At 41.3% G+C, this 24231-nt stretch overlaps 1 protein-coding gene across 1 annotated transcript in view; it reads left to right on the plus strand.

The window, feature by feature from the left end:
* HTRA3 (HtrA serine peptidase 3) overlaps positions 1-24231 on the plus strand; it is a 45905-nt gene that overhangs the window by 17505 nt on the left and 4169 nt on the right. The window contains exons 2-7 of the mRNA XM_036763895.1: positions 2591-2690; positions 8186-8408; positions 11592-11786; positions 14595-14627; positions 16069-16183; positions 23051-23099. Coding sequence (XP_036619790.1) covers positions 2591-2690; positions 8186-8408; positions 11592-11786; positions 14595-14627; positions 16069-16183; positions 23051-23099 — 715 coding nt within the window. The remainder of the gene's footprint in view (positions 1-2590; positions 2691-8185; positions 8409-11591; positions 11787-14594; positions 14628-16068; positions 16184-23050; positions 23100-24231) is intronic.

The following is a 24231-nucleotide window of genomic DNA, read 5'->3' on the forward strand; positions in this document are numbered from 1 at the left end:
TCTCTCCCCTAAAGCCTGACACTATACTCTGCATTTTGGAGGATCATAAATTTTAGATTTAGAGTTGGATGGCACCTCAGAGACCATCCAGGCAAGACTTTTTTAACCTTTATTTCTGTCATAAACCTCTTTGACAGTCTAGTGAAGCCTATGTATACTCATCATAATAATGCCCTTATATAATTAAAGGAATTGCAAAGTTTCAGTTAGAGGTCAGTGAAAATAAAGATATAATTTTCTTCCCTTCCAAGTTGATGGACCTACTGAAATCTATCCATAGAGTTCTTGGTGATCTCATCAACTCCCATAGATTAAATTACCATCTCCATGCTGATGATTCACAGGCTACCTTTCCTACTCTAATTTCTCTGCTGACCTCCAAACTTGCATTTCCAGCTCTCTTTCAGACATCTGGAATGGACACCCAGTAGACATCTTAAATTCAATATGTCTAAAGCAGAACTCATTATCTCCACTCCCCCCGCCCCCGCCAACCCTCCCCGACTCCTACCTTCCCTATTACTGTAGAGGGTAACACCATCCACTCAGTACCTCAGTCATCCTCAGCTCCTCACTGTCTCTCACCTCCCATTTCTAATCTGTTGCCAAGGCCTACTGGTAGTAACTGAGCTAGAACTGGAATCGAAGTCCATGTGTTCCAGAAAATCTGTTGTAAATCTCTTTTTTAAAATTAACTCATCAATTTTAAACCTACCAGTCACTTAATTCCAGTGACTGCCATCTGTTGATTATTTCCTATTTTTCCCATATATGGCTTGTCTGTACATAGTTGTTTGCATATTCTTGTCCCCATTGGATCATAAGTTCCTCCCTGTCTTACTTCCAAGTCCCAACTAAAATCTCACCTTCTACCTGCAAGCCTTTACCTCTTTTTTTATCTCCAAAGCTTAGCACAGTGCCTGGCACATAGTAGGCACTTAAAAAATGCATACTGATTGACTAGTCCAGCATCCTGACTTTACAGATTAAGAAGCTGAGGTTCAGGGTAGTTAGATAAAGAACCCAAGGGAACCTGAGTAGATAGCACCTGAAGTAGTCTTTGAACTCCAGAGACAGTGCTGCCAAGCCACCTCCTGGAAAGGGCTTACTAGATATGTGTTAGATATTGGAAGGGTAATTCCATAGGCTTGGAAATGAAGCCTTGCTGATGAGAATGAGGTTTTTTTGTTTTGTTGTTGCTTTTCAGTTCTAGGTGTCAGGGCTATAACTACCTTTTGTTTCAATCATGAATGAATCTAGATTTTAAAGTGAGGGCGATGGGTCAGAAGGCCAGAAACATCACCATAGTTCCCATGTCTACCATCCATTCGGCTTTACACTATTCTTTCCTCCCAGTTTCTTGGAGCAGTAGATAATAATAGCTAGCATTGATTAGAGCTTGAAGATTTGCAAAGCACTTTACGAAGCTTAACTCACAGTATCCTTATAGCATCCTTGGAAAGTAGGTGCTATTATTATCCCATTTTACAAATGAGGAAACTCGAGGGAGAGAGAAGTTGAGTGACTTGCCCATGGTCACACAACTAGTAAGTTTCTAAGTTTTTGAACTCAGGTCTTCCAGACTCCAGGTCCAGTGCTTTATCCTCCGAGACACTTCTGCTGCTTCTACCCCTATTTTACAGGTGAAGATACTAAGTCTCAGAACAATGAAGTAATGTGTGCAATGATTAGAACCCAGGTTATCCTGATCCCAAGTCCAGTACTCTGTCTGCTAGCCTGTGTTGACTCATAGTATGCATGTTGCTTTCCAGAATGCTTGTAGCCATCTAATGCAAGTAAACCTCTCTTTAAGGCTGCTAAGTAGTACCAATGTACAAAGTTCTGATTTGGAGTAAGAAAGACCTGAATTCAAAGCCTGCCTCAGACACTTACTAGCTATGTGACCTTAGGCAAGTCACAATCTCCAAATTCCTCTATTTCCTTCCTCTCTAAAAAGGGAGGGGGGGATGATAATGATAATGATACCTCAAAGGGATGAGAGTCAAGTGTGATAACATATGGAATGCATTTATAAACTTTAAAAGCACTATATGTTAGCTATTATAATTTGTTATTACATAATAGATGTCAGTGTCATGGAATTTAAAGTTGGAAAGAGCCTTCAAGTCTTAATCCCCTTAATTTATAGAAGTGGAAACTGAGTCTCAAAGAGAGTAACTTGCCCATGGTCACACAGGTAGTAACTGAGCTAGAACTGGAATCCAAGTCCATGTGTTCCAGAAAATCTGTTGTAAATCTTTTTTTTTTTTAATTAACTCATCAATTTTAAACCTACCAGTGGAGTCCAGAATGGTCAGGAATGTTCCTGACTCCTCTTTTCGAACAAAGAAGTCATCTGGAGAGTGAATAATTGCTCCCCTCTCTGATTTATTTGTCTAGCAATCTCAGATTTTCCCATCTGTTTTGCTTAAGGAGAAGTCACAAAAGAAAGGTCTTTGTTATTATAGTCGTAAAATTGACTAATGCAAAACCAGTAAGAGCTCAGCTCTCTCACATCTATTTTTTTTCCAGGTAGATCATGAAAGCTGCATCTTCTTATTAACATACCCAATTCTTTCTGCTAGTATAGGTCACCAACAGTTCACCAGCCCGAGGTACAAGTTTAACTTCATTGCGGATGTGGTGGAAAAGATTGCTCCTGCCGTGGTTCACATTGAACTTTTTCTGAGGTAGGTAATTCTCTCTTATGGTTGCTTGACCCCACCAATTCCTGCCCACGCTACCCTCTATCCTTCCATCAGCTTTCTGTATTTCCTTTGTCAATGATTCCTTTGATGAAATAAAACCTAAACCCTCCGTCCCAGTCCGGACAGTTTTCTCCATGTCCCTCCCCATACCTTCTTTCCCTTTCACCTCCAGTCCCCATATCCTGCTCCTTCTGACCCCCAAACCTTTGCTCATGCTGTTCTTTCTCTTTATGATTCCCTCCCTGCCAATCCAACCTCTAACCACCCTCCAGGCCCTCCTGGTTCAAGTGAGCTCCAATTTCAGTCAATTCATTTCAACAAACATTTATTAAGCATTGATGATGTGCCAGACTCTGTGTTAATCTTGCGAGACACTAAGAAATTCTAAAAAGAGCAAAGTTATGCCCATCCTTGAGGAGTTTATAGTTTATTCACATGATGAATTTATAGTTCATCAGGTGCCTAGGACAGGTGTACACATGAGTGCCTTAAAAGGTAGGAGGGACCTTGGGGGGAGAGCCAAAGTAATCTAAGGAAGTTGAAAGAAGGATAAATCCCATTTAGTTGAGGCGGGGAGGCAGGGGCAGAACAAAGGAGAACTTACAGTGGACATGACCAAGGCCTTGAAGGAATACAGGGATTTCATGGGTAGAGATGGGGATCACAGATTCAGGGCTGGAAGAGGTCTCAGAGGGCTCAGAGGTCATGTAGCCCAAGAAGCTTATTTTACAGATGAGGAAATTGATAACCAGAAAAGTTAAGTGAGATCTGCCATAAGTTACACATTTAATAAATGTCAGAGGCAGGATGTGAACCCAAGTTCTCTGATTCTAGAACCCGTGTTCTGCCTCTGAAGAATAAGAACATTTATGTGTGTAGGTGACGGGGCAAGAGAAGACAGGACGAGATTGGAGAATCTGGCTGGAATAGAACCCGTTAAGAGGAGTAATGTGAAAGAAAGCTAGAAAAGGAGGTTGGAGCCAGATTGTGAGGAGCATTATATGTTGTTCTGGGGAGTCATTGAAAGTTTTTGAGCAGGAGAATGACATAAGGAGATGTGATTTCAGAAGAACTATACAATTTTTATCCTTCTTATCCCCCTCTGCATGGGGCAGCTTGGTAGTGCAGTGGATAGAACACTGGGGTGGGAGTCACAAAGACCTGAGTTCAAATCCAATTTCAGATTCTTACTGGCTGTGTGACCCTGGACAAGTCACTTAGCCCTATTTGCCTTAGCGTCTTCATCTGTAAAATGAGCTGGAGAAGGAAATGGCAAATTAGTCTAATATCCCTGCCAAGAAAACCGCAAAAAGGGTCACAAAGAGTCAGAAACGCCTGAAAAACAACTCAACAAATAAATCCCCCTGCAGAGACTATAAATTCCTTGAGGCCAAGAATTAACCTTTTATGTGCCCTGACAAAGCCTGGCGCAGGATTTTACATATAGCAATAGCCAGTCAATCAGCAAACCTTTATGAAATGCCTACTACATGCTGGGGGGAGGGAGAAAAGGAAGTTGATCAGTACATATAAGTAAATACAAAATATTTTTAAAGATAAACACAAGGTTGAGGGGCCGGGTATCAGGACCTAAGGCAGCATGTAGGAAGTGGCATTTTAGTTGAACTTTGAAGGAAACTGGATCCAAGAGGAGGAAGCAAGAAAGGAAGACATTCCCAGCTTATGGGGCAGCCTGTGTGAAGGAAGAGACTATGAGGTGTAAACAAGTGTGAGGAACGGCAAAGGTGACTAAACAGTAGAGTGTGGATTAATGTGTAATTAAATTAATTACATTAATGCGTAATTAATGGGGCAGCTAGGTGGTGCAGTGAGTAGAGCACCAGCCCTGGAGTCAGGAGGAACTGAGTTCAAATTTGACTTCAGACAATTGACATACTTACTAGCTGTGGGACCTTGGGCAAGTCGCTTAACCCCAATTGCCCTGCCTTCCCCCTCCAAAAAAAAAGATTTATTAATGCGTAATTAAAGCAACTCTGGAAAAGTTGCTTAAAGCCAAGTGGTGAAGAGCATTGATCAACAAACACCAACTGATAGACTGACGGAAGGAACAGCCGCCATGTCTATGTTGGAAACATTTTTCTAATTCACCAAAGTTGTGAAGTTCTTCCAGTGTATAAGGTCCTGTGATTAATTCTAGGAAAGATATAATGAAAATAAGACACTTAAAGACCCAGTGATCTATTACATCCCATTGCTTAGAAGGGCCCTTTCAAGACCTGAGGGTTGAGCTTGATAAATGGCTGCTCCATTAGGACTAAGGACTGCTCTTGGCACTAAACAGTTAATTTATGTCAGGAAGGTAAACAACTTATTCTTTAATCATCACAGGACTGAGCCCCATTTAGTTTAATTACTGCCTAAAGAACCCTGATTACAAAGACCCTTTTATTAAATGGTCACATCAAACTCTTAAATAAAATTACTTGGTTTGATTTGTTGTGGAAGAGATTTCAGTCTAGTAGGGGTGATAGGACATGAACTCAAAGAACCAAAACACTTTAGAAGTCGTGAAGTACAACTTCTTCTACAGTCAAGTAGAAAGACAATCCCTGCCCTCAAAGAGCTTATATTCTAATGGGGGAAGGTAATGTGTAAAAGGAATCTGGAAAACTGGAAGGGATAGAGAGCACGTTCAGGAACAAGGCAGAAAAAGGCCGCAAATTGCCAAAAAATTTGCCCATGTAGATTAATAGAGGGAGTTTCCTCAGAGGGAATTCCCTAGACCAATGAAACTGAGCAAAAATGCACTCAGAGGTATGCAAAGTACTTTCCTCACAACAACCCTGTGATGTAAGTGGTACAAAATTTTAGAGATGTAGAAACTGAGGCTTGGAGAGTTTAAACGACTCATGCTAGGATCATGTAGCCAGTAACTGACAAAAGTGAAACTAGAACCCAGGACTCCTGATTCCAGATCCAATGCTCTTTTCACTATCCCACACAGATATCTAATGGCGATGACAATAATTAATAATAATAATTTGTTGTTCAATCATGTCCAACTCTTTGTGACCCTATCTGGGGTTTTGTTGGTAAAGATACTTGAGTAGTTCCTTCTCCAGCTCATTTTACAGATGAGGAAACTGAGGCAAACAGGGTTAAGTGACTTGCCTAGGGACACACAGCTAATAATATTTGAACTCAGGTCTTCCTCTCTATCTACTGCACCACCTAGCTGCCCAACAAAAATACCTGGTGTTAATATGATTCATTCAACTTTTACATTTTTTGGGAAACATTTTTAGATGTATTATCTTATTTTGACCTTAAAACACTCTCATGAGGGTAAATTATTATTATCCCGTTTTACAAATGAAGAAACTGAGGCACTCTGAAGTGTCTGCCAAGGTTACTCAGTCAGTGATGGAGCCCAGACGGGACACTAAGTCTCCTTATTCTCAGGCGCTGCCCTTTTGATTGGGCTACGCTGATAAAAAATGACCTGATACTGCCCTTTTGACTGGGCCATGCTGATAAAAAGTGATCTGGTAAACAACATATAATGATCAGTCAACAAACACCCATTGAATTTCCAAAAAGTTCATGAAACTCGCCATAGGTGCCTGGGGTATAGACTGACACACAGATATAGAACCCACCCTGCGGGAGTCTGCTGTCTGAAAGGTGAGACAAAACAAATATAATCAGCAGAAATTTGCAGGTGCTTGAAGGAGGCAGATAAGCCACTGAGCTGACAGGTTGCAGACAGGGCAGAAGATTGGCTTAGTCAGCTAATAAAATGAATTTCTGTAAAAGGGTTGGTGTTGACTCATAGACTCTTAAAGCCAGAAGGGAACATAGGACAAATAATGTCAGAACATAAGAAGCTAATTCAGAGCACGTCGGCTGTCGGGGGTCATAGGAGCGCAGACTTCAGAGACTGTTTAGTTCGATACCTTCATTCTACAGATGAGGGAACTGAGGCTCAGAGAAGTAAGCAACTTGCCCAAGGGCTCGTAGGTAATTGAGCATCTTTGGCAACTCCCTTCTTTAATAGATGGGGAAATTGAGAAATGAAGAGACTTATCTGAGTTCACATGGAATAATTGTGATCTAGCATGAACACCCAGGTCTCCTCTGTTATGCCCCATTGCTTAGAAGGAACCTTTCCAGCTCTGAGCATTTAACTTCATATGTAGCTGCTCCATTTGGTCTAAGTGGTACGTTCTTGGCACTAAAGAGTTAATTTACATCAAAAAAGTAAACAACTTATTCCTTAATCATCCCAGTGCTGAGCCCCATTTAGTTTAATTGCCCTTTTATTAAACAGCCACCTCAAACTCTGAAATCCAATTACTTGGCCTTATGGGTAGATGATGCTGGAATTATAGGGTCCTACAGTGGCAAAGAACCCCAGGCATCCTTCAGTCCAGTTCTTTAGGCCTGATGGAGGAATCTTCTCTCTAGAAAACTTGCTATCGGCTAAGCCAGTCCATTTGGTTGCTGGATATCTCTGATGGTTAGAGAGTGACTCCTTTCTACCTGAGCCAAAATTGGTCTCCATGTAACTTCTACCCCTGGGCAGCGAGGTGGCACAGTGGCTAGAGCACTGGGTTTGGAATTAAGAAGACTCATCTTCATGAGTTCAAATCCAGCCTCAGACACTTACTGAGTGACCCGAGGCAAGTCACTTAACCTTGTTTGCCTCAGTTTCCTTATCTGTAAAGTGAGCTGGAAAAGGAAATGACAAACCCCTCCAGTATCTCTGCCAAGAAAACCCCAGATCGAGTCACAATGAATAGGACATGACCAAAATAACAACTTCTACCCATTCCTCCTTTGGGGTCAATTGATAGTCCTTTGAATACCTAAAGACACCCATCATGGTCCCCATGTCCCCTTTGGTCTTTTCCTCAACAGCCTAAAGAAACATACTTCCTTCAGCCATTCACTGTATTGAAATAGACTGCCTGAGTTATTCAACAGGCCAAACAATTTCTCATGATGACTCAATGCTAGTGCCTTCCCTTGGAGAATGTCACAATTTGTTCTGTATAGATCTATCTTATCCATAATTGTGTGCATATTGTCTCCCTCACAGGAATGTGAGTTCCTCAAGGGCAGGGGCTGACTGTCTTTTGCCTTTCTTTGTATCCTGGGCACAGAGCTTGACTTGCTTTTGTGATGTAAATCACTGTGTGACTTTAGGCAAGTCACATATCCTCTCTGGGTCGGTTTCCCCAACTGTAGAATGATAACATTAAACAAGATAATAACAGGGCCCCTTCTAGCTCTAACATCACTATGTTCTAGGGCCTCTTCTAGATCTGGCATTCCACATTCTGTCTTCTAAGGTTCCATCTAGCTCAGACATTCCATGTTCTATGTTCTAAAGTCCTATCCAGCTCTGACCATCTGTGAGCCTACATGCTGTGTGTTGATGAACTTTGGGTATTGCCTCCCATCCACTGCTGCACAACCTAAAAAGGTCCCTGTTTGTGCTTGCTTTGCCACAGGCACCCTCTCTTCGGTCGAAACGTGCCATTGTCCAGTGGATCTGGATTTATCATTTCGGAATCTGGCTTAATAGTGACCAATGCCCATGTAGTGTCAAGCACCAATGCCATTTCTGGACGACAGCAGTTGAAGGTTCAGCTGCAGAGTGGAGACACCTATGAGGCAACGATCAAAGACATTGACAAGAAGTCTGACATTGCCACGATCAAGATCAATCCCAAGGTAAGTAAGTAGTGAAGGTAGTGTCCTTATCAGGCAGGAAATGGTTTGAATTCTTGAATTTTTCAAGGGTGTTGTAGGCTTACAGGATGCCAGAGATGGAAGAGAACTTAGAACCTAAAAGATTAGCTCTAGAAGGGAACTTAGAAGCACTCTAGTTCAGTTCCCTCTTTTCAGTATTCCACCAATCAATAAATAACCATTTATTAAGCTCCTACTATGTACAGGAACGGTGCTAAGTGCTGGGGATATTCACTGAGGCAAAAGATGGTTTCTGCCTTCAAGGAGCTCACAATGTAATGAGGAAAGACAAAGCATGTGGGGGAGCTGGAAAGCAGAAGGTTAGATGGAGACAGAGGCAGGGAAAGCAGGTGAGAGGGAGGAGAAGTGTCACTGCAGGTAAGATGAAGCCTGGCTACTGCCCTTCTGCAATGGTGGCCTCAGGAAGGGAGTCACCCATCAGGAAAGCAGGGTCTTTCTGATTTCTCTAGGGTGACAGAATGAGTCCAGGCAAGAGTTAAGTGAAGCCTGGCCAGCTCCTTGCTAAAGTGGTAGTCCAGGGGAGAGAGAGTCCCCAATTAGTAAAGCAAGGCCTCATTTTTCTCACTTATAAAATTAAAAGGTTGGATGGATAATCTCTAAGGTTCCTTTCAGCTCTAAAAATTTTTTCCAGCTAAGTTTCCTGTTGACCTATTAAAATCTGACCTCCAGACAACCTGTGGGAGGGTGTGGATAAGTATATATTATTACTTTACAAGTATCAGTCTTAGGCTCGGAGACTGACTTGGGTCATGAAATTAAAACTTTGGGAAATAGACTCCCTGTCTCCTAATTCACAGGCCAACCAAATCACTTGCTCCCCAGTAATAATAGTCCTAATGAACTCTGGAATGATCATCTAAGAAAGTTGAAAGGGCCTCTCATCTCACCAAATCCATGTAGTTTCCATTCAATATTTCGGGTCAAAGAGTTAGGACCAACAGGATCCTAGGACTTGAAGAGATCTTAGAAGTGATCTCCCCTCACTCCTTCATTTTACAAATTAGGAAACTGTGGCTCAGGATGAGGAAGTAAATTGCCCGAAGTCACCCAAGGGTTGGTTTTGAACCCATTTCATCAGGGAGACATGGAACAGTAGCTTTGGTCTAATTTTGTAAATGTCCAACAACCTTGGGCTCCCCCTTTGATACTTCGATGGTGAGTCTTATTCAATAAAATTGTTAATCTTCACCTCTTTACCTTCTGCGCAAATTTGGGTTTTCACAATTATGTCTGCACAAAGAGGAATGTACCTACATTGGACATAGCCTCTCAGAGATGGAAGAGACCTTGGAGATACCTGGTTCAACTCTTTCATTTTACAGAGGGAGGAAATGAAGGGCTGGGGAATCAGAGTCCGGTACACTAGCACTGTTTTTTTCAACGTTAAAATAAAAGGTTGTTCTTAGAGAACATCTAGCCCCTTCCAGCTCTTATTTGCCCAAGGCCATAGAGTGAATTAATAAGGGAACTGGAACAAGAGGCTAGAGTTCTTTCCACTACACTAGGCTGTCTTTCATCCAGAAACAGTTTATATTTGGCTCTGGTATGCATTGCGTGACTTTTATAGATTGGTGCTATAATTAGGTTTCTCTTAAGCTCATGCTTAAATGACTTTGCATTCCCCCATCCCGGCTGGATGGAGGAGAAAACTAGTGTGGGAGGGAGTTGTATTGTGAGTTTGACACGGGCCCTGAGATTTGGCATTGTTGAGGATGAAGGCTTTGGACATACTAAGGACTGAGTGTGTTATGGCTTCGGGCAAGTCACCTCTCTGGGCCTCAGTTATGAAGATCATAGGATAGATAAGCTAAAGATGGCAGGGATCTCAGAGGTCATGTCCACCAACCCCCTCTTTTTATAGGTGAAAACACTGATGCCTTGTCCACAATCATTCAGGTAGAGTACGCATAAAAGGCAGGGTTTTGAACCTACATCTTCCGACTTCAAGCCAATCCTCTTTCTACTATACTGCACTGCTTCCATAGATAAAAGCACTTTACAGAGTGCCATATAAAATCATAATAATAACAATAAAGAATAATAACTCACGTTTCTATGGCACTTAAAGATTTTGTTGTAGTTCAATCTTTTCAGCTGTACCCAACTTTTGTGGCCCCATTTGCGGTTTTCTGGAGTGGTTTGCCATTTCCTTCTCCGGCTCATTTTACAGATGAGGAAACTGTGGCAAACAGGGTTAAGTGACTCGTCCAGGGCCACACGGCTAGTAAGTGTCTGAGGCCAGATTTGCACTCAAAAAGATGAGTTTTCCTCACTCCAAGCCTGGCACTCTATCCATCATGGAACCATCTAGCTGCACTTTTTTTTTTCCCTCCTTTAAGGTTTACAACACACTTTCTCCACAAAGTATTTAGGAATTGAGTGAAAGTATTATGGCTATTTTACAGACGAGGAAACTGAGACTCAGAGACTAGAAACAGCTCATCTATGGCTATGTAATTATCTAGTGTTATAGTCAGGATTTGACCTGGAGCTCTCCTGACACCAAAATAACAATAATAACAATAATAATAATAATAAACAGCCCCACATAAAGATCTGATGCCACGGATAGAATGCTGGGCTTGGAATCAGGAAGCCCCAGTTCAAATTCCACCTGACACTTACTAGTTGTGTGACCCCAGGCAAGTCACTTAACCTCCGTCTATCTCAGTTTCCTCATCTGCAAAGATAATAATAGCACCTATCTCCCAGGGTTATTTAGAAGATCAAAGCACTTTGCAAACCAAAATATCATGTTATCATTATCGTTCCTATTAATATGAACAGACAAAAGCTTTTCACCTTTACCTTTCATTGAGAGTAGCATGACTAACTGGATAGAAAGCTGACCTCGGGCTCAGGAAGGCCTGGGCTCTAGTCCTGTCCCTGCCACATGCTGGCCATCTGGCCCTGGTCAAGTATCTTTACCTGGGCAATTCTCTAAGACGATAAGATTCAGAGCTTTGGCTGATAGGCACTGGGAAAGGAACTCATTCATCGGGAGAGCCCCACATTCATGAAACCATAGGTTCAGTTAAAAAGCAGCTCATTATTTTCTTCCTAAGAAATCTGACCAATGTATTTGTTGAATAATGGAATGAATTTTGGTATTCATCTTCCTATATTCAATTTTCTCTTCATTAGAAAAAACTCCCTGTGTTACTGCTGGGCCATTCAGCAGACCTGAGGCCAGGAGAATTTGTGGTGGCTATTGGGAGTCCTTTTGCCTTACAAAACACAGTCACAACAGGAATTGTCAGCACAGCCCAGCGAGATGGGAAGGAACTGGGTCTTAAGGACTCCGACATGGACTACATTCAAACAGATGCCATCATCAATGTAAGTCATGTACTTAACTCTGACAACATATTGTTCATGCCAATAGCTGTATTTGAACTGTCCAGCATGACTGTAGTTTGTAGATGGGCTGGTTTATGCTTATGGGTCTGAACATGTATATGTACATCGGAAGGAAGTGGATGGGAGGGAGGAGCATTTATTAAGCACCTACTGTGTACCAGGCACTGTGCTAAAAGCGTTACACATATTATCTTATTTAATACTCACCCCACCCTGGGAGGTAAGTTCTATTATCCCCATTTTACAGATGAGGAAACTATATGTATGTGTATATATGTACACACAAAAATATATGTATATATAGTCACGCATAGGCATCTATGTATACATATATAACGTATACAAATATATGCATATGTATGTGTGTACATACATATAATACATATGTATGGATGAGCTACGATCAGTGCCATAATTAAGAATTTTAATGCCCGGAGCAAACCTCATAAATTTTGCCCAGGGCTAGCAACATAGAAGCCTGCCTGGGAAGAAGAAGCTAGGAGGGAAAGCTAGGCAAGAAAAGAGTTCATCTGTTATTTTCCTATTATTATTCTTGCTAATTAGGTGTTAAGCTCTGCTGCTTCTGCCCTGCTGAAGGGCTGAAAGTGCTGTTAGTGCCATCTAAATTCAGCACCCTGGAGCAAAGTACCAGTCACCTCACCCTAGTTATGGTTATGCCAAACCTAACTGGCCCAGTTGCTTAAAGTTTCACATTTATTAAAGCTTCTAGTCTGGGAATGGATTAAATGACTGTCTACCTTTCCAACTGAAATGATTTCATGAAATAGTACTAAATCCCTTGGGCACTTGGGTAGGGACATATTCTAAGTAAATTGGCTTCCTCCATTTTATGAGCAATGGACTGTGACATGCATAGGATAGGAATTATCATCCTCATTTTATAGATGATGAAACTACATTGGTAATTGCATTATTAAGGGACCTTAGTTCACCTTCCCAACACATCTCTAATAAATGGTCATCCAGTCTCTGCTTGGACACTCAAGAGTTAAGGGGAACTCACCACATAAGGAGGAAGTCCTCTTTACAGTTTTAATGGCTAAAAAGTTCTATCTTATATTGTCATCAACTTGCTGTCCCCTGTAGAAAGTAACTAATCCTTCCTCCATGGGAAAATCCATCAAATATATAAAAACAACCTTCATGTCTCCCCTAAGACACCAGGCTAAACTTCAGTTACTTTAACTAGTATGTCACCATATGCCATAATTTCCAGTCCCCTCATAATCCTGGTCACTCTCCCCTGTACTCAATCCAATATGTCAATGTCCCTCCCAAAATATCATGCCCAGAACTGCACATAATATTCCAGATGTGGTCTGACTTGAGCGGAAAGATGGTTTCATTGCAGTTTAGTGTAGAAAATCAGCATTAAAAATCATCATTGTTGTTTTTGGCATTGACAACTAAGTTAGACTTGTTAGTCCAGCTGGGAAGATGCCTCCTACCTTGGGATCTGAACTTGGGATCAGATTCAACCTCTTTCCTCATGGGAATAGGAAGTGAATGATGGATGGATGGATGGATGTTTCTTACCAAAGTGTTCTTAAAGCTTAAGCACCACCCAAATCAGGAACATTTATGTGCTTGTGAAAAAGTAAGGATTCTTACTGATCCAGGGGAATAAATGAGTACAGGGTTGTCAGAGTGGCACTGAACTTAAAAAAAAAAAGATTTCATGAGATGTGTAGTATATGTATCTGTGTGTACACACACACACACACACACACACCTTTCCTCAAGACAAATCAAGGTCTAAACCTCATGCCTCCATACACCTTAGGACAAATGAATGATAGGTAGCTGCTAGTGTTTAAAATAGACTAGGGGAAGGGGATGTGAGTGACTTTGTTTTTTGATATTACTTCATTAGGAAAACAGAAATGGTACCTTGACTTACACACTTCCTGTGACAGGCAGTTCACCCCTATATTCTTTAGCTTTCATAGGGCTTTATCATTTTTCTGGGTACTTCTACATAAATAATAATCCACATTCATATAGTTCTTTGTAATTCTACATGAATAATAATCCACATTTATATAATTCTTTATATTGACTTCTAAGATCCACTCTTTCTTTGTGATAGCTCACCAAGATAAGTTGTAATCACATACAAAAATGGCTATAACCTAATGAGACTTCATCTTTTAACAAACAGACCAAAAATTCATTTTTCCCTTTCAAAGTTGACCCACTTGGGAGGTTGTTCACCTTTATCAGTAAACCTGCCATTTAGTAAGGATGTTTTAGGAGCTTCCCTTTGAACACTGGGCACTGTGGTATAGTGGTAAGTCTCAGACTAGGAAGTGGAAGACTTGATTTCATGCCCAGCTCTGCCACCGATCTGCTGTGTGACTTTGGGCAAGTTAATTCACATCTCTGAGCCTCTATAAAATTGAGGACTCTCTCAGCTCTGAGTTTTAACATTCCTCCTAGCTCTACTGGTCCATTTTCTAAGATTCTTTCAGGTCTTGTTTACTGTGCCCTATAATCAGTCCTTAAATAAGCATTTATTATACACTTACTGTATGAAGGAAAGCAAAAAAAAAAAAAAAAAACAAAAACAGTCCCTGCCTTCAAGAAGCTTATCTTCTACCTAGAGAGGCAACATAATTAGAAGGTGATTAGAAGCTGTGCACTATAGCCCCAAGGTCCCTTCCAGCTCCAATATTTTATGGTACTTCTTTGAACTATGTTTTAAATATAGACACTTTTCCCCTAAAACTGAAAATCTAATAGTTGTTTTTTACTCCCTTTTTATAGTATGGAAATTCAGGAGGACCTCTAGTTAATCTGGTAAGTACACACAGTTGAAAGCTGATTTTAGATCAAAAGTCTCTTTGAATTTTCATGAATTTCCTATTAATGAGCCTGGACATGACTACCACAAAGGAGCATGATGGGAGAGCAAAGGGTCCAGGCAAACCACCAAGTGGACCATTAGTGTCTCCATAAAACGGGATTAAGTCTTCAATGTCAGACAGTATTACTGCTAAGAGGAGAAACTCTTAGGAGCTTTGGCTTTAGAGCTGTTTCCAAGAAGCCTGTCTGTGGGCATTTAGAATGAGGCTTGATTTCCCTAAGACTTCCCCTGAAGGAGGGCCCCTCCACCCCCTCCCATCTCCTAGAGTTTCAGATCGATCACCCCGAGGTTGGCACTCTCTCCTCCAAAACTTCTCTAGCTGAGCTGTATCTGGGAACTGCTGGTGAAAATGTCTTTACTGATCAGTTAGCCAGCATGGAAGGAACATCAAAGGTAGAAATGAAAGACAGAAAGGGACATTCATTGTTGGAAAATTTCTTTTTTCAAATATAGAAATGAATGAAGCATTTATTAAACACTTACTGTGTGCAAAGCACTAGAAACATAAATAAAAAAAATCAAGATAGTCTCAGCTCTCCAGAGGCTCACATTCTAAAACAAGAGAGAGCATATGTGGAAGGTTTCAGCTTCAAGTCAAATGGAAAAATCCCATTGTTTTTAGGGTGCATCTGCAAAGCAGATGAGAGTACTTCTTCTCTGATGTCACGTCCTCTGATAAAATCATATCAGTTCCTGATATTGAACCATCAAACGGTGCTAAGGACTTTGGCATCATTAAGCTAAATTAAATCACTAAGGAAATCATTTCCTCTCTCTGCACCAGTTTCTAAATCTGTAAATAAGGAGTTTGGACCAGATGATCTCTGAAAAAAAAATTCTGCTTTAATATTCTGTGATCTGTGTTCTAGCTCTGGCATTCTATATTGAAAAGCCCATTCCAGAATTTTATGGTTCTAAGCAGACTGTGACATAGGTTATTTAGAATTTAGTGTGGGTGATGGAAGAAAAAGTATGAAAGCTTCTAGCAATATGATAGTAAACAAACCACTTCACTCTGTGCCTCCATTTCTTTATCTGAGTAATGCATGTCTAAGGAGGACATTCCCATTTTTTTTCTTACATCTCTTGGACAGCCCACTCTCAGCCACTTAGAGGTGCTAGTCAGGTTTGGGATCATTCAGCTCCTCCTTGAGTTTGGAGAAAATAAAATGGGAAATTGGCCATTATAAGTGAAGCGATCAGCTTTAAAGGGATACTTTGGGGAAGCATTTTAGAGTGAGGCATTTTACAGTGACTGGGCAGCTGTTCCTTTTAGGAACCTGGACTAACTTTATCTTTCTTTTTTAAAGCTGTGGGCAATGTGGCTTGCTTTATTGTCCTCTAGTGACCACTTAATCAACTCTCTTTGCACAGGATGGAGAAGTCATTGGAATAAACACATTAAAAGTTGCAGCTGGGATCTCCTTTGCTATTCCTTCAGATCGGATCACACGCTTCCTTACCGAGTCCTACGACAAGCAAAATAAAGGTAAAGTCCCTGCCTGGAGACCTTAGAAAAACCAACCCTCAGAAGATTGGAAAAGCAAAAACAATTCTCCCTGTAAAATGCCCACTTCCCCTGAAGAATGAGGCCTCAGCTTCGGCCAGTTAACTTGGGGGATACAAACAGAGGCTGGTGCCTGAGAATAAAGCATGTTGAACCAGCCCAGGGCCAGGGACGAGCCAGTGCCAAGTCTAACAACTCTCTTCTCATGGAGAGCCAAAGCAGAAGAAAATAGTCCCTTGGGCTTGGACCAAAGCAATATGTTGTGAAGATGTTGCTTTCTTGTCTCCTGGTATTAGTTTCATCCCTTTTGCTCCCAGAAGTTTTGCACAGAGTTGAGACACTAAATGAGTCATCCCCAGCTTCTCCCTGTCTCTTCTGTGCCCCCTTATCCACCTCAGTCCACACTCAGGTAGTTGCCAAGCTCAACTTCTTCCTTCCCTGTCATCAACAGTCTCATCTCATAGCATCATAAGATGCGGAGCTAGGTAGGATCTCAGAGATCATCTAGTCCTAGGGTTCTTAACCTGGGCCGGGGACGGGGGCAGTCTGTGAACTTGTTTATTTTTTAAAAAATATTTTGATAATTGTATTTAAATCACTTTCCGTTGTAATCCTAAATATTTTATATTATGTAGCATTAGGGTAGTGCTGTGCCCCTTAATAAAATCAGTGGTGTTCAACAATGTGCCATCTTGAATTCAGGTGACTGGCCTTTCTCACACAGAGCCGCCTCTGCTCCCACCACATCTCTCTTTACCCCACTGAGTTTTCATCTGCTGAGATAACTAACCTCTGTTCATTTCCCAGCAATGGGAAGATCTGGGTTTGAGGCCTGCCTCTGACACTAACTCTATGATTTTAGGCAAGGCATTTAAACCTTTCTAAGCCTCAGTTTCCTCATCTGTAAATTGGGAATAATACCTATATCTCATAGAGTTGTTGTGAGGATCGAATGAGGTGATGTCTGTATAGGGCTTCACAAACCTTAAAGCACCATCAGTGTCAGCGGCCATTATTTTTGTTGTCACGTTATTCTGTTGTCACGTTATTCTGTTGTCATCGCCACCTCTCTGAAACTGAACCTGTAAGCTTCTCAAACAACTGTTAACTTGGAATCTTCGATCGCTTTAAAGCTCCAGGTCAGATGCCATCATAATCATCTGGGAAAGAGACGACACCAACTATGACCAAACTTCCCCTCAGATCCCAATGTCTAAGGACACATGCAGCTGTGTGAGGTTACATTATGGTCACCATAGCCAACTTCCATTTTATTTTTCTTATTCACATATTCTCTCCAGGAGAAATCTGAGCTAGAAGGGACCTAATACATCATTAACTCTCCTCCCAATGCAGGAAACTCTTCTAAATGATCCCCAACATGTGCCTAACCAAACATCTTCTTGAACACTCTAAATGACAGGATGCTTACTACCTCACCTCCAAGTAGCCTATTGCACTTTTGAGTAGCTCTTATTACTAGAAAATTCTTCCTTATATTGAGTAAAATGTATTCATTCCTCTGAATTGTCTCCCCATTTGTCTTAGCATCTCCCTCTGGAGCCTCACAAGATACATAATCCCTCTTCCATATAACAATCCGTCATGCCGTTGAAGATAGCTATAATCCCCTTCTTGTCCCTATCCCACCCCAAATCTTCTCTTCTCCAAGCTCAACATCCCCAATTCCTTTCATTAATTCTCATATGACCTGGTTTCCAGTCCCCTCGTCATCCGATTGTCCTCCACTGGTGACTGTAGCTGGTCAATGTCCTTTCAAAAACACAAACCCTCAAACGGAACACAGTAGTCCAGATATGGTCTAACCAGAGAGAAGACACAGGAATTATCACTTTTCCACATGTACACCAGACTGGGTCACACAAAATAGATGGTTGTCTATGGTTGTATTTAAGAACATAAGCTCTTAGGGGACAGATACTGTCCTGTGCAGTGTCTACCAACTTATATACCAGTAAAAGAAAATACCTTGCAATCCTGTAGTTCTTCAGAATACAGCCAAATTTTGTCAAGCCATTTTCCATTTACCATCAAGGATCCACAGTTTGGGTCCCTCAACTGATTAAAGGGTCTGCTCTTTCCTTTAATAAAAGCATCAGATAATTCAAACTCTGTTAATCTAAAGTCCTTTTATCTCTGCATTTTAAATTAAAGAGCATCTAATGTTTCCATTTGTCACAATCCTCAGCAGGAATTCTGGTGCAATGTATAACGGGTATGAAGCTTTTGTTAGTTGTTTACAGTCTGAATAGTTAATGCCACTTTTTTTCAAATCCTCAAAGCCCCATACATGTGTGTGTAAATTGACCAACATTGACAGCAGTCACCTGTGAGCCCTGAGCACATGGAAATGTGAGTTACTCTGAGACAGGCTATGGATTCGCTCCTTGCTGGTTCCTCCGGCTTCTCAGGTGTAACGTCTGGCTCTTGTGAAAACCATTTGGTCATTTCCAAGCTCATGCCAGGGTTTCCAATTTGTTAGGCTGTAGGGTAGCCACAATAGGAAATTTAATAATGCTAAAGAGAGAATGCAGCAGGAGACTCATTGTCAGTAGGGTGAAAAGAACTAAGAAATCTGGGTCCTAGTCTCAACACTATCCCCCTACTAATTATGTGACTGCATAGGTCAGTTCATTTCATACTATCTCAGTTTCCACTTCTGTAAAATGAAAGCATTGGTCTCCATCATTTCTCAGAAACCTTTATAGCTCTAAGAGACCATATACACAGACTCACTTATTTTGGAAGTTGGAAGAGAGCTCAGATGGTGTTTATTCCATCCATACAATCCCAAGAACCTGTATCTGGCCTGGAATCCCCTCTACAAGATACCAGACAAGCAACCATCCAGCCTCTACTCAAAGACCCCCAGGGATAGGGGAATCATTATTTCCTAAGCTAAGCAACTAATTCCACTTTTATACAAGTCTAATAGAGAGGAAGTTTTTTTTTTCTTACCCTGAGTGGAAATCTTCCTTTCTATAATCATTGCCCTCATTTCTGCCTTCTGTCGCCAGGCAGGATATTCGGTCAATAATAAATCAATAAATATTTATTAAGTGCCTGCTATGAGGCAGGCACTGTGCTAAGTGCTGGGTATACAGAAAGAGGCAAAAGATAGCCCCTGCCCTCAAGAAGTTTACAATTTAATGGGAGAAACAACATGCAAATGTATACGAACTATTATATTACATATTATATTGCTGGGTTCCTTTTTTGAGCATCAGTTTCATCATCTATAAAAGGAACATAGTAATCCTGAAGAATTCTTACCTCATAGTACTGTTATGAGGATGGGATTGTGTATGTGGGAAAAAAAGTTTGTGGCCAAAAATTCTATATAAATGTCAACTATTGTATTTTTGTTTATAGTAATAATAATTCTTCACACTTTCCAGAGAATAGAGGGCCTTCTTGAACTCCATTGTGGATATGTTTTTCCCCAAAGTACGTGTGATGACAGCAAATCAATCCCCACAAATCTCTATGGACCATGTGAAGGCCAAACCGGCTCTGGTCCTTTTTAAAGGTCCAAACCTGTGATACTTTCATTGATGTAAGAAACTGTGGAAAGGGAATCTCCCTCTACTGAAGCAGATGGTCAACTTCACTGCAACTTCTGTTTCTTAAGAATTTCCTTGGGTCCTGAAACCTTCTGGGAGGTCCTCGACAACCTCCTGGGAGGTGACTTGCCCGGAATTACCCAGCCACAATGGGTCAGGGGCAGGACTCACACTCAGGTCTTCCTGATTCAGAGGCCAGCCGTCTGTCCACTTTAACTTACTGCTTCTCCTATGTGATTTAAATGCCTTCAAACTATTTCCAAGCGCATCAGAAGATCTAGAGCTGGAAGGAAGTTTATACATAATCTAGGTCAACCCTTCCCTGCCTCATGAGTACAGATGAGGAAACAGACCAAAAGCAATGAAATTACTTGCCCAAGTTTACATAGGAAGTAAGGAGAACTGAAATTTGAATCTGGGTCCTATTATTCTTTTTCTTTCTGGGTCCTATTATTCTGAATTCAGTTCTCTTTCTATCCCCAATTCCTTCTCAAGGGGAGTTCTGTAGAGTAGTTAAATTAGTCTGCATTTCTATAGCCCTTTGTAGTCTACCATATATTTCATAACCCTGATCTCATACATTACATCATTTTGAGTACCTGCAGATTAGGTAGTATCACTAATATTGGTCCCGTTTTACATATGGGAAACTGAGACCTATAGAGGTGAATGACTTGCTCAGGGCCACAGAGCTAGGAAGTAGCAGTATTAGGACTCAGGTCCAGCGCTCCTTACTGCCAATTCCAATACCCATGGGGTCTAGTCCACCAGGTTGTAATCCACAATCAACGAGCATTAATTGTTCACCACGTGCCTGGTGCTGTGCTGCCGTCCGAAGGTCAGTCGGCACTGCTACCATCCAAACTAGAAATGAGAAGAACCTTGTAGTGAAAACCTCATCAGTTAGGTACCACTGACCCCAGACAGGCCTTGTTGTAAGGTGACCGTTCTCAGTAAATGAGATGGAGGTGCCCCATACTTTGAATATGATAATCTCAGCTACAGCTGCAGAGAAACATCGAGTAAATAGGACTCACTTTTAGGAGAAATTGCCGAAGGATTTAATTAGGAAACTCATGTCTACACTATAACTCCCTCTCCTGGAATTTCTCCAATCACTGCTCTGCACAACAGGACCTAAGTGATGACCTTGTGTACCTACCTACAAAAATTATAACAACTCAAAAATGCACTGTGTTCAGCATATAATATTTACTAAAGCAGGGAAGAGTGATCAAACATGAATTTTCAAAGTACTTTCACACCTCCCTCCCTGTATCATTTCATCTTTACAATAAACCTGTGAGGCATGTAGGGCTAGTAGCAATATTCCTATTCCATAAATGAAGAGACCGAGGGTCCATGAGTAGAAGTGAATTAGCTAAAATCCAGAACCACTGTCTGCTGGTCCTCAATCCAGTCCTCTTCTCACCATACTATGAACTCACATTCTTCAGTCATGTCTTACTCTTTTGTGACCCCATTTCTTGTCAATTATCCAGCTCATTTTACAGATGAGGAAACTGAGGCAAACATACTGGGAGAGGGAGGGAGACATCAAGTTTAGAAAAGAAAGAACTCCTGCCCTTGAGGAGTATATGGTCTAGAAGAGGAATGAGGCATAGATGGATAGCTACGATATGCGCTGTGACTTGATAATTACATTGAATTATGAAAAATAAGCCCTACTATGTGAGGTCTACATGGGAAAGTTAATGCTACCCTGGGGTGGAGACTCCTAACTACTTCAAATGCCAAAGTACAGTAAAAATCAACCAAGGTATGCTTAGGGAAAGGGGGACATTTAGGTTAATTGGATATGTTTTCCAATTAACAAAGGCTCATCTAGGTAATCCTCTTTGTTTTCTCTCTGATTGTTGAAAAGCCTCTTTATAAAAGGTATGAATTGAGCAGCTGGGTGGCTCAGTGGATAGAGGACCAGCCAGGAGTTAGGAAGACTCATCTTCCTGAGTTCAAATCTTGTCTGAGATACTTAATACCCTGGGCAAGTCACTTAACCTGTTTACCTCAGTTTCCTCATCTGTAAAATGAACTGGTGGTGTTAGAAGTTTCTGCCTGTTGCTTGGTCTAATATTCCTTCTGTTGCTTTGAGCTGCCTTAATATAGGGTGCTCAAAAACCACATTAAGATTTCTGGGGCACTCTCTATATTTGGTGGCTAGACAGCTATTTTTATGGCAAAAAATAAAACTGTATTACCCAAATTGTGTGTTTAACAGTTTTTTTTTAATGGTAAATATAAGATTCAGCCCATCGCCATATGCTTCTTTGTATTTTCCTAATCTGTAGCAGCTAGATTGCTCGGTAGATAGAACACTGGGCCTGGAGTCAGGAAGATCAAATTGAGTTCAAATACAGCCTTAGACACTCCTTAGCTGTGTGACCCTGGGCAAGTCACTTAACCTCTGTTTGCCTTAATCTACTGGAGAAGGAAATGGTAAACCACTCCAGTACCTTTGCCAAGAAAACCCCATGGACAGCATGGTCCACAAGGTCACAGAGATTCGGACATGACCAAACGAATGAACAATAATAATACCCAGCACTGGCTAGACATGGTCCAATGCTTGGTAAAGCGGTAAGACTCCCAGAATGTTAGATATAAGAGGGACCGTAGAACAAGAATCTTAGAGTTGGGAAGGACTATGGCCAGCATAAGCCCCCCTTATAGCATCTTCAGCAAGGACTTCAGTGACTTGAAACGATCTTCCTCCTGACGCAGCCCATCCCGTCAACTGTTAATGAAACATTTCCTTACGTTTAGCTGAAACTCGCTTCTCTGCCACTTCTCCTAGTTTTGCCCTCTAAGGTCAAATAGAGTGGATGTAATCCCTCTTTGACTTGGTAGCCCTTTAAATACATGAAAGCAGTGGTTAAATCAAGATCCTAGGATCCTAGTGCAGGGCTGAAAGTGTCCTCGGAGGCCAACTAGTCTATCCTCTCATTTCCTGAAGAGGAAAAAGAGGCCCAGGGTGGTTAAGTGACTTGCCCAAAGTCTCACATCATTAGTAAGCATCTGAGGCAGGATTTGAACCCAGATTCCCTGAGTCCAGAACCAAGGCTCTTCTCATTGTATCATGTACAAATTGTACCATGCCCTACATGAATAATAAGCCAATTTCCTGTTCAAATCATTGAGGGTTCAAAGGAGGGATGTGAACATTGAGGGAGCTCTGCTAGGCTCATTATCTCGAGGCAGAAACTGATCATGCGAAACTAACAATATCCTACCATTTATTTTCCAGATGTGAAAAAGCGCTTCATTGGCATACGGATGCGGACCATTACACCAGTGTAGGTGCCTGAGGGGGCAGGGGATTCCATAATATGTTAAGTACTGTTGCAGTTGTCTTTGTGTATTCATTCTCTTGCTTATAACTAATCCGGCTCATGATGAAATCATAGCATGGTAGACGGTCAGAGTTGGAAGGAACCTCTGAGACCAGCTTGTCCAACCTATGTCTGTAGAGTATTCTCTCTACCATACCTCCAGCAAGGGGTCATTAAGCCTTGATGACCTCAAGCAAAAGAGAACTCACTACTTCCCAAGATCATCGGTTCCTAAGGTCGTTTAGCTCTCTTTATTAGAAGTCTTTTCTTCCAATGACCCTAACGCTGTCTCTCTGCAACTTGTACCCATCTTTCCTTATTCTGCTCTCTGGGGCCAAGCAAAATAAATCTGTTCTGTGATTTGTAGGACAGATTTTTAAATATTTGAAAGCAGGGATCAAATCTCTCCCTCTCTCTCCCTCCCACCTAAGACTCTTCTTCTACAAGCTAAACATTACAGGTTCCTTCAACCAGGTCTCCTATGATAAAGTTTCTCATCCTTTCTCCATCTTGGTTCCTGTCTTCCAAATACATTCCTGCTAGTCTGTGATTGCACATTTGAAAATGTTTTACATCAAATCACATCCGCTGGAACACACCAATTCCTTGTGACAAAAATCTATAATTATTTGTTATGCAAAATCAAGATATCCTATGAAATACCATTCTCAAGGTAGCACCAATGGGGATAATTGTATCTTCCCACACTCTGTCCTTGGAGTCTTCAGTCAGATATAGAGGCTTGGGCTGATGTTATGGTAGGGTGAACCCATTTGGTGATTTTAATGTTCCTGTGTTCTCATATATAACGTATTGAGGAGTTGTACTTAATAGGTTCTAAGATGATTTCTAGCTCTTAATCTATAAAGTATTATTCCAACCACAGGGTTATAAGGGTTCTGTACAAAAACTTCATACTAATAAAGTCCTGGATATAAAAGCATTTGTTGAAGCTAGAGGCTACCCTCTATACAATTTTTGATTCACGTCATTGTCTGGCTGAGTTGTCAGCCAACATCAAGACAACATTTAATGGCTTTCCTTGGTTATCATACCTGGTTAGACAGATAGCTCAGCTAGCCAACGATGGGGAGGA

The sequence above is a fragment of the Trichosurus vulpecula genome, chromosome 6 (genome assembly GCF_011100635.1).
Source record: "Trichosurus vulpecula isolate mTriVul1 chromosome 6, mTriVul1.pri, whole genome shotgun sequence".
NCBI classification, from domain to species: Eukaryota; Metazoa; Chordata; class Mammalia; order Diprotodontia; family Phalangeridae; genus Trichosurus; species Trichosurus vulpecula.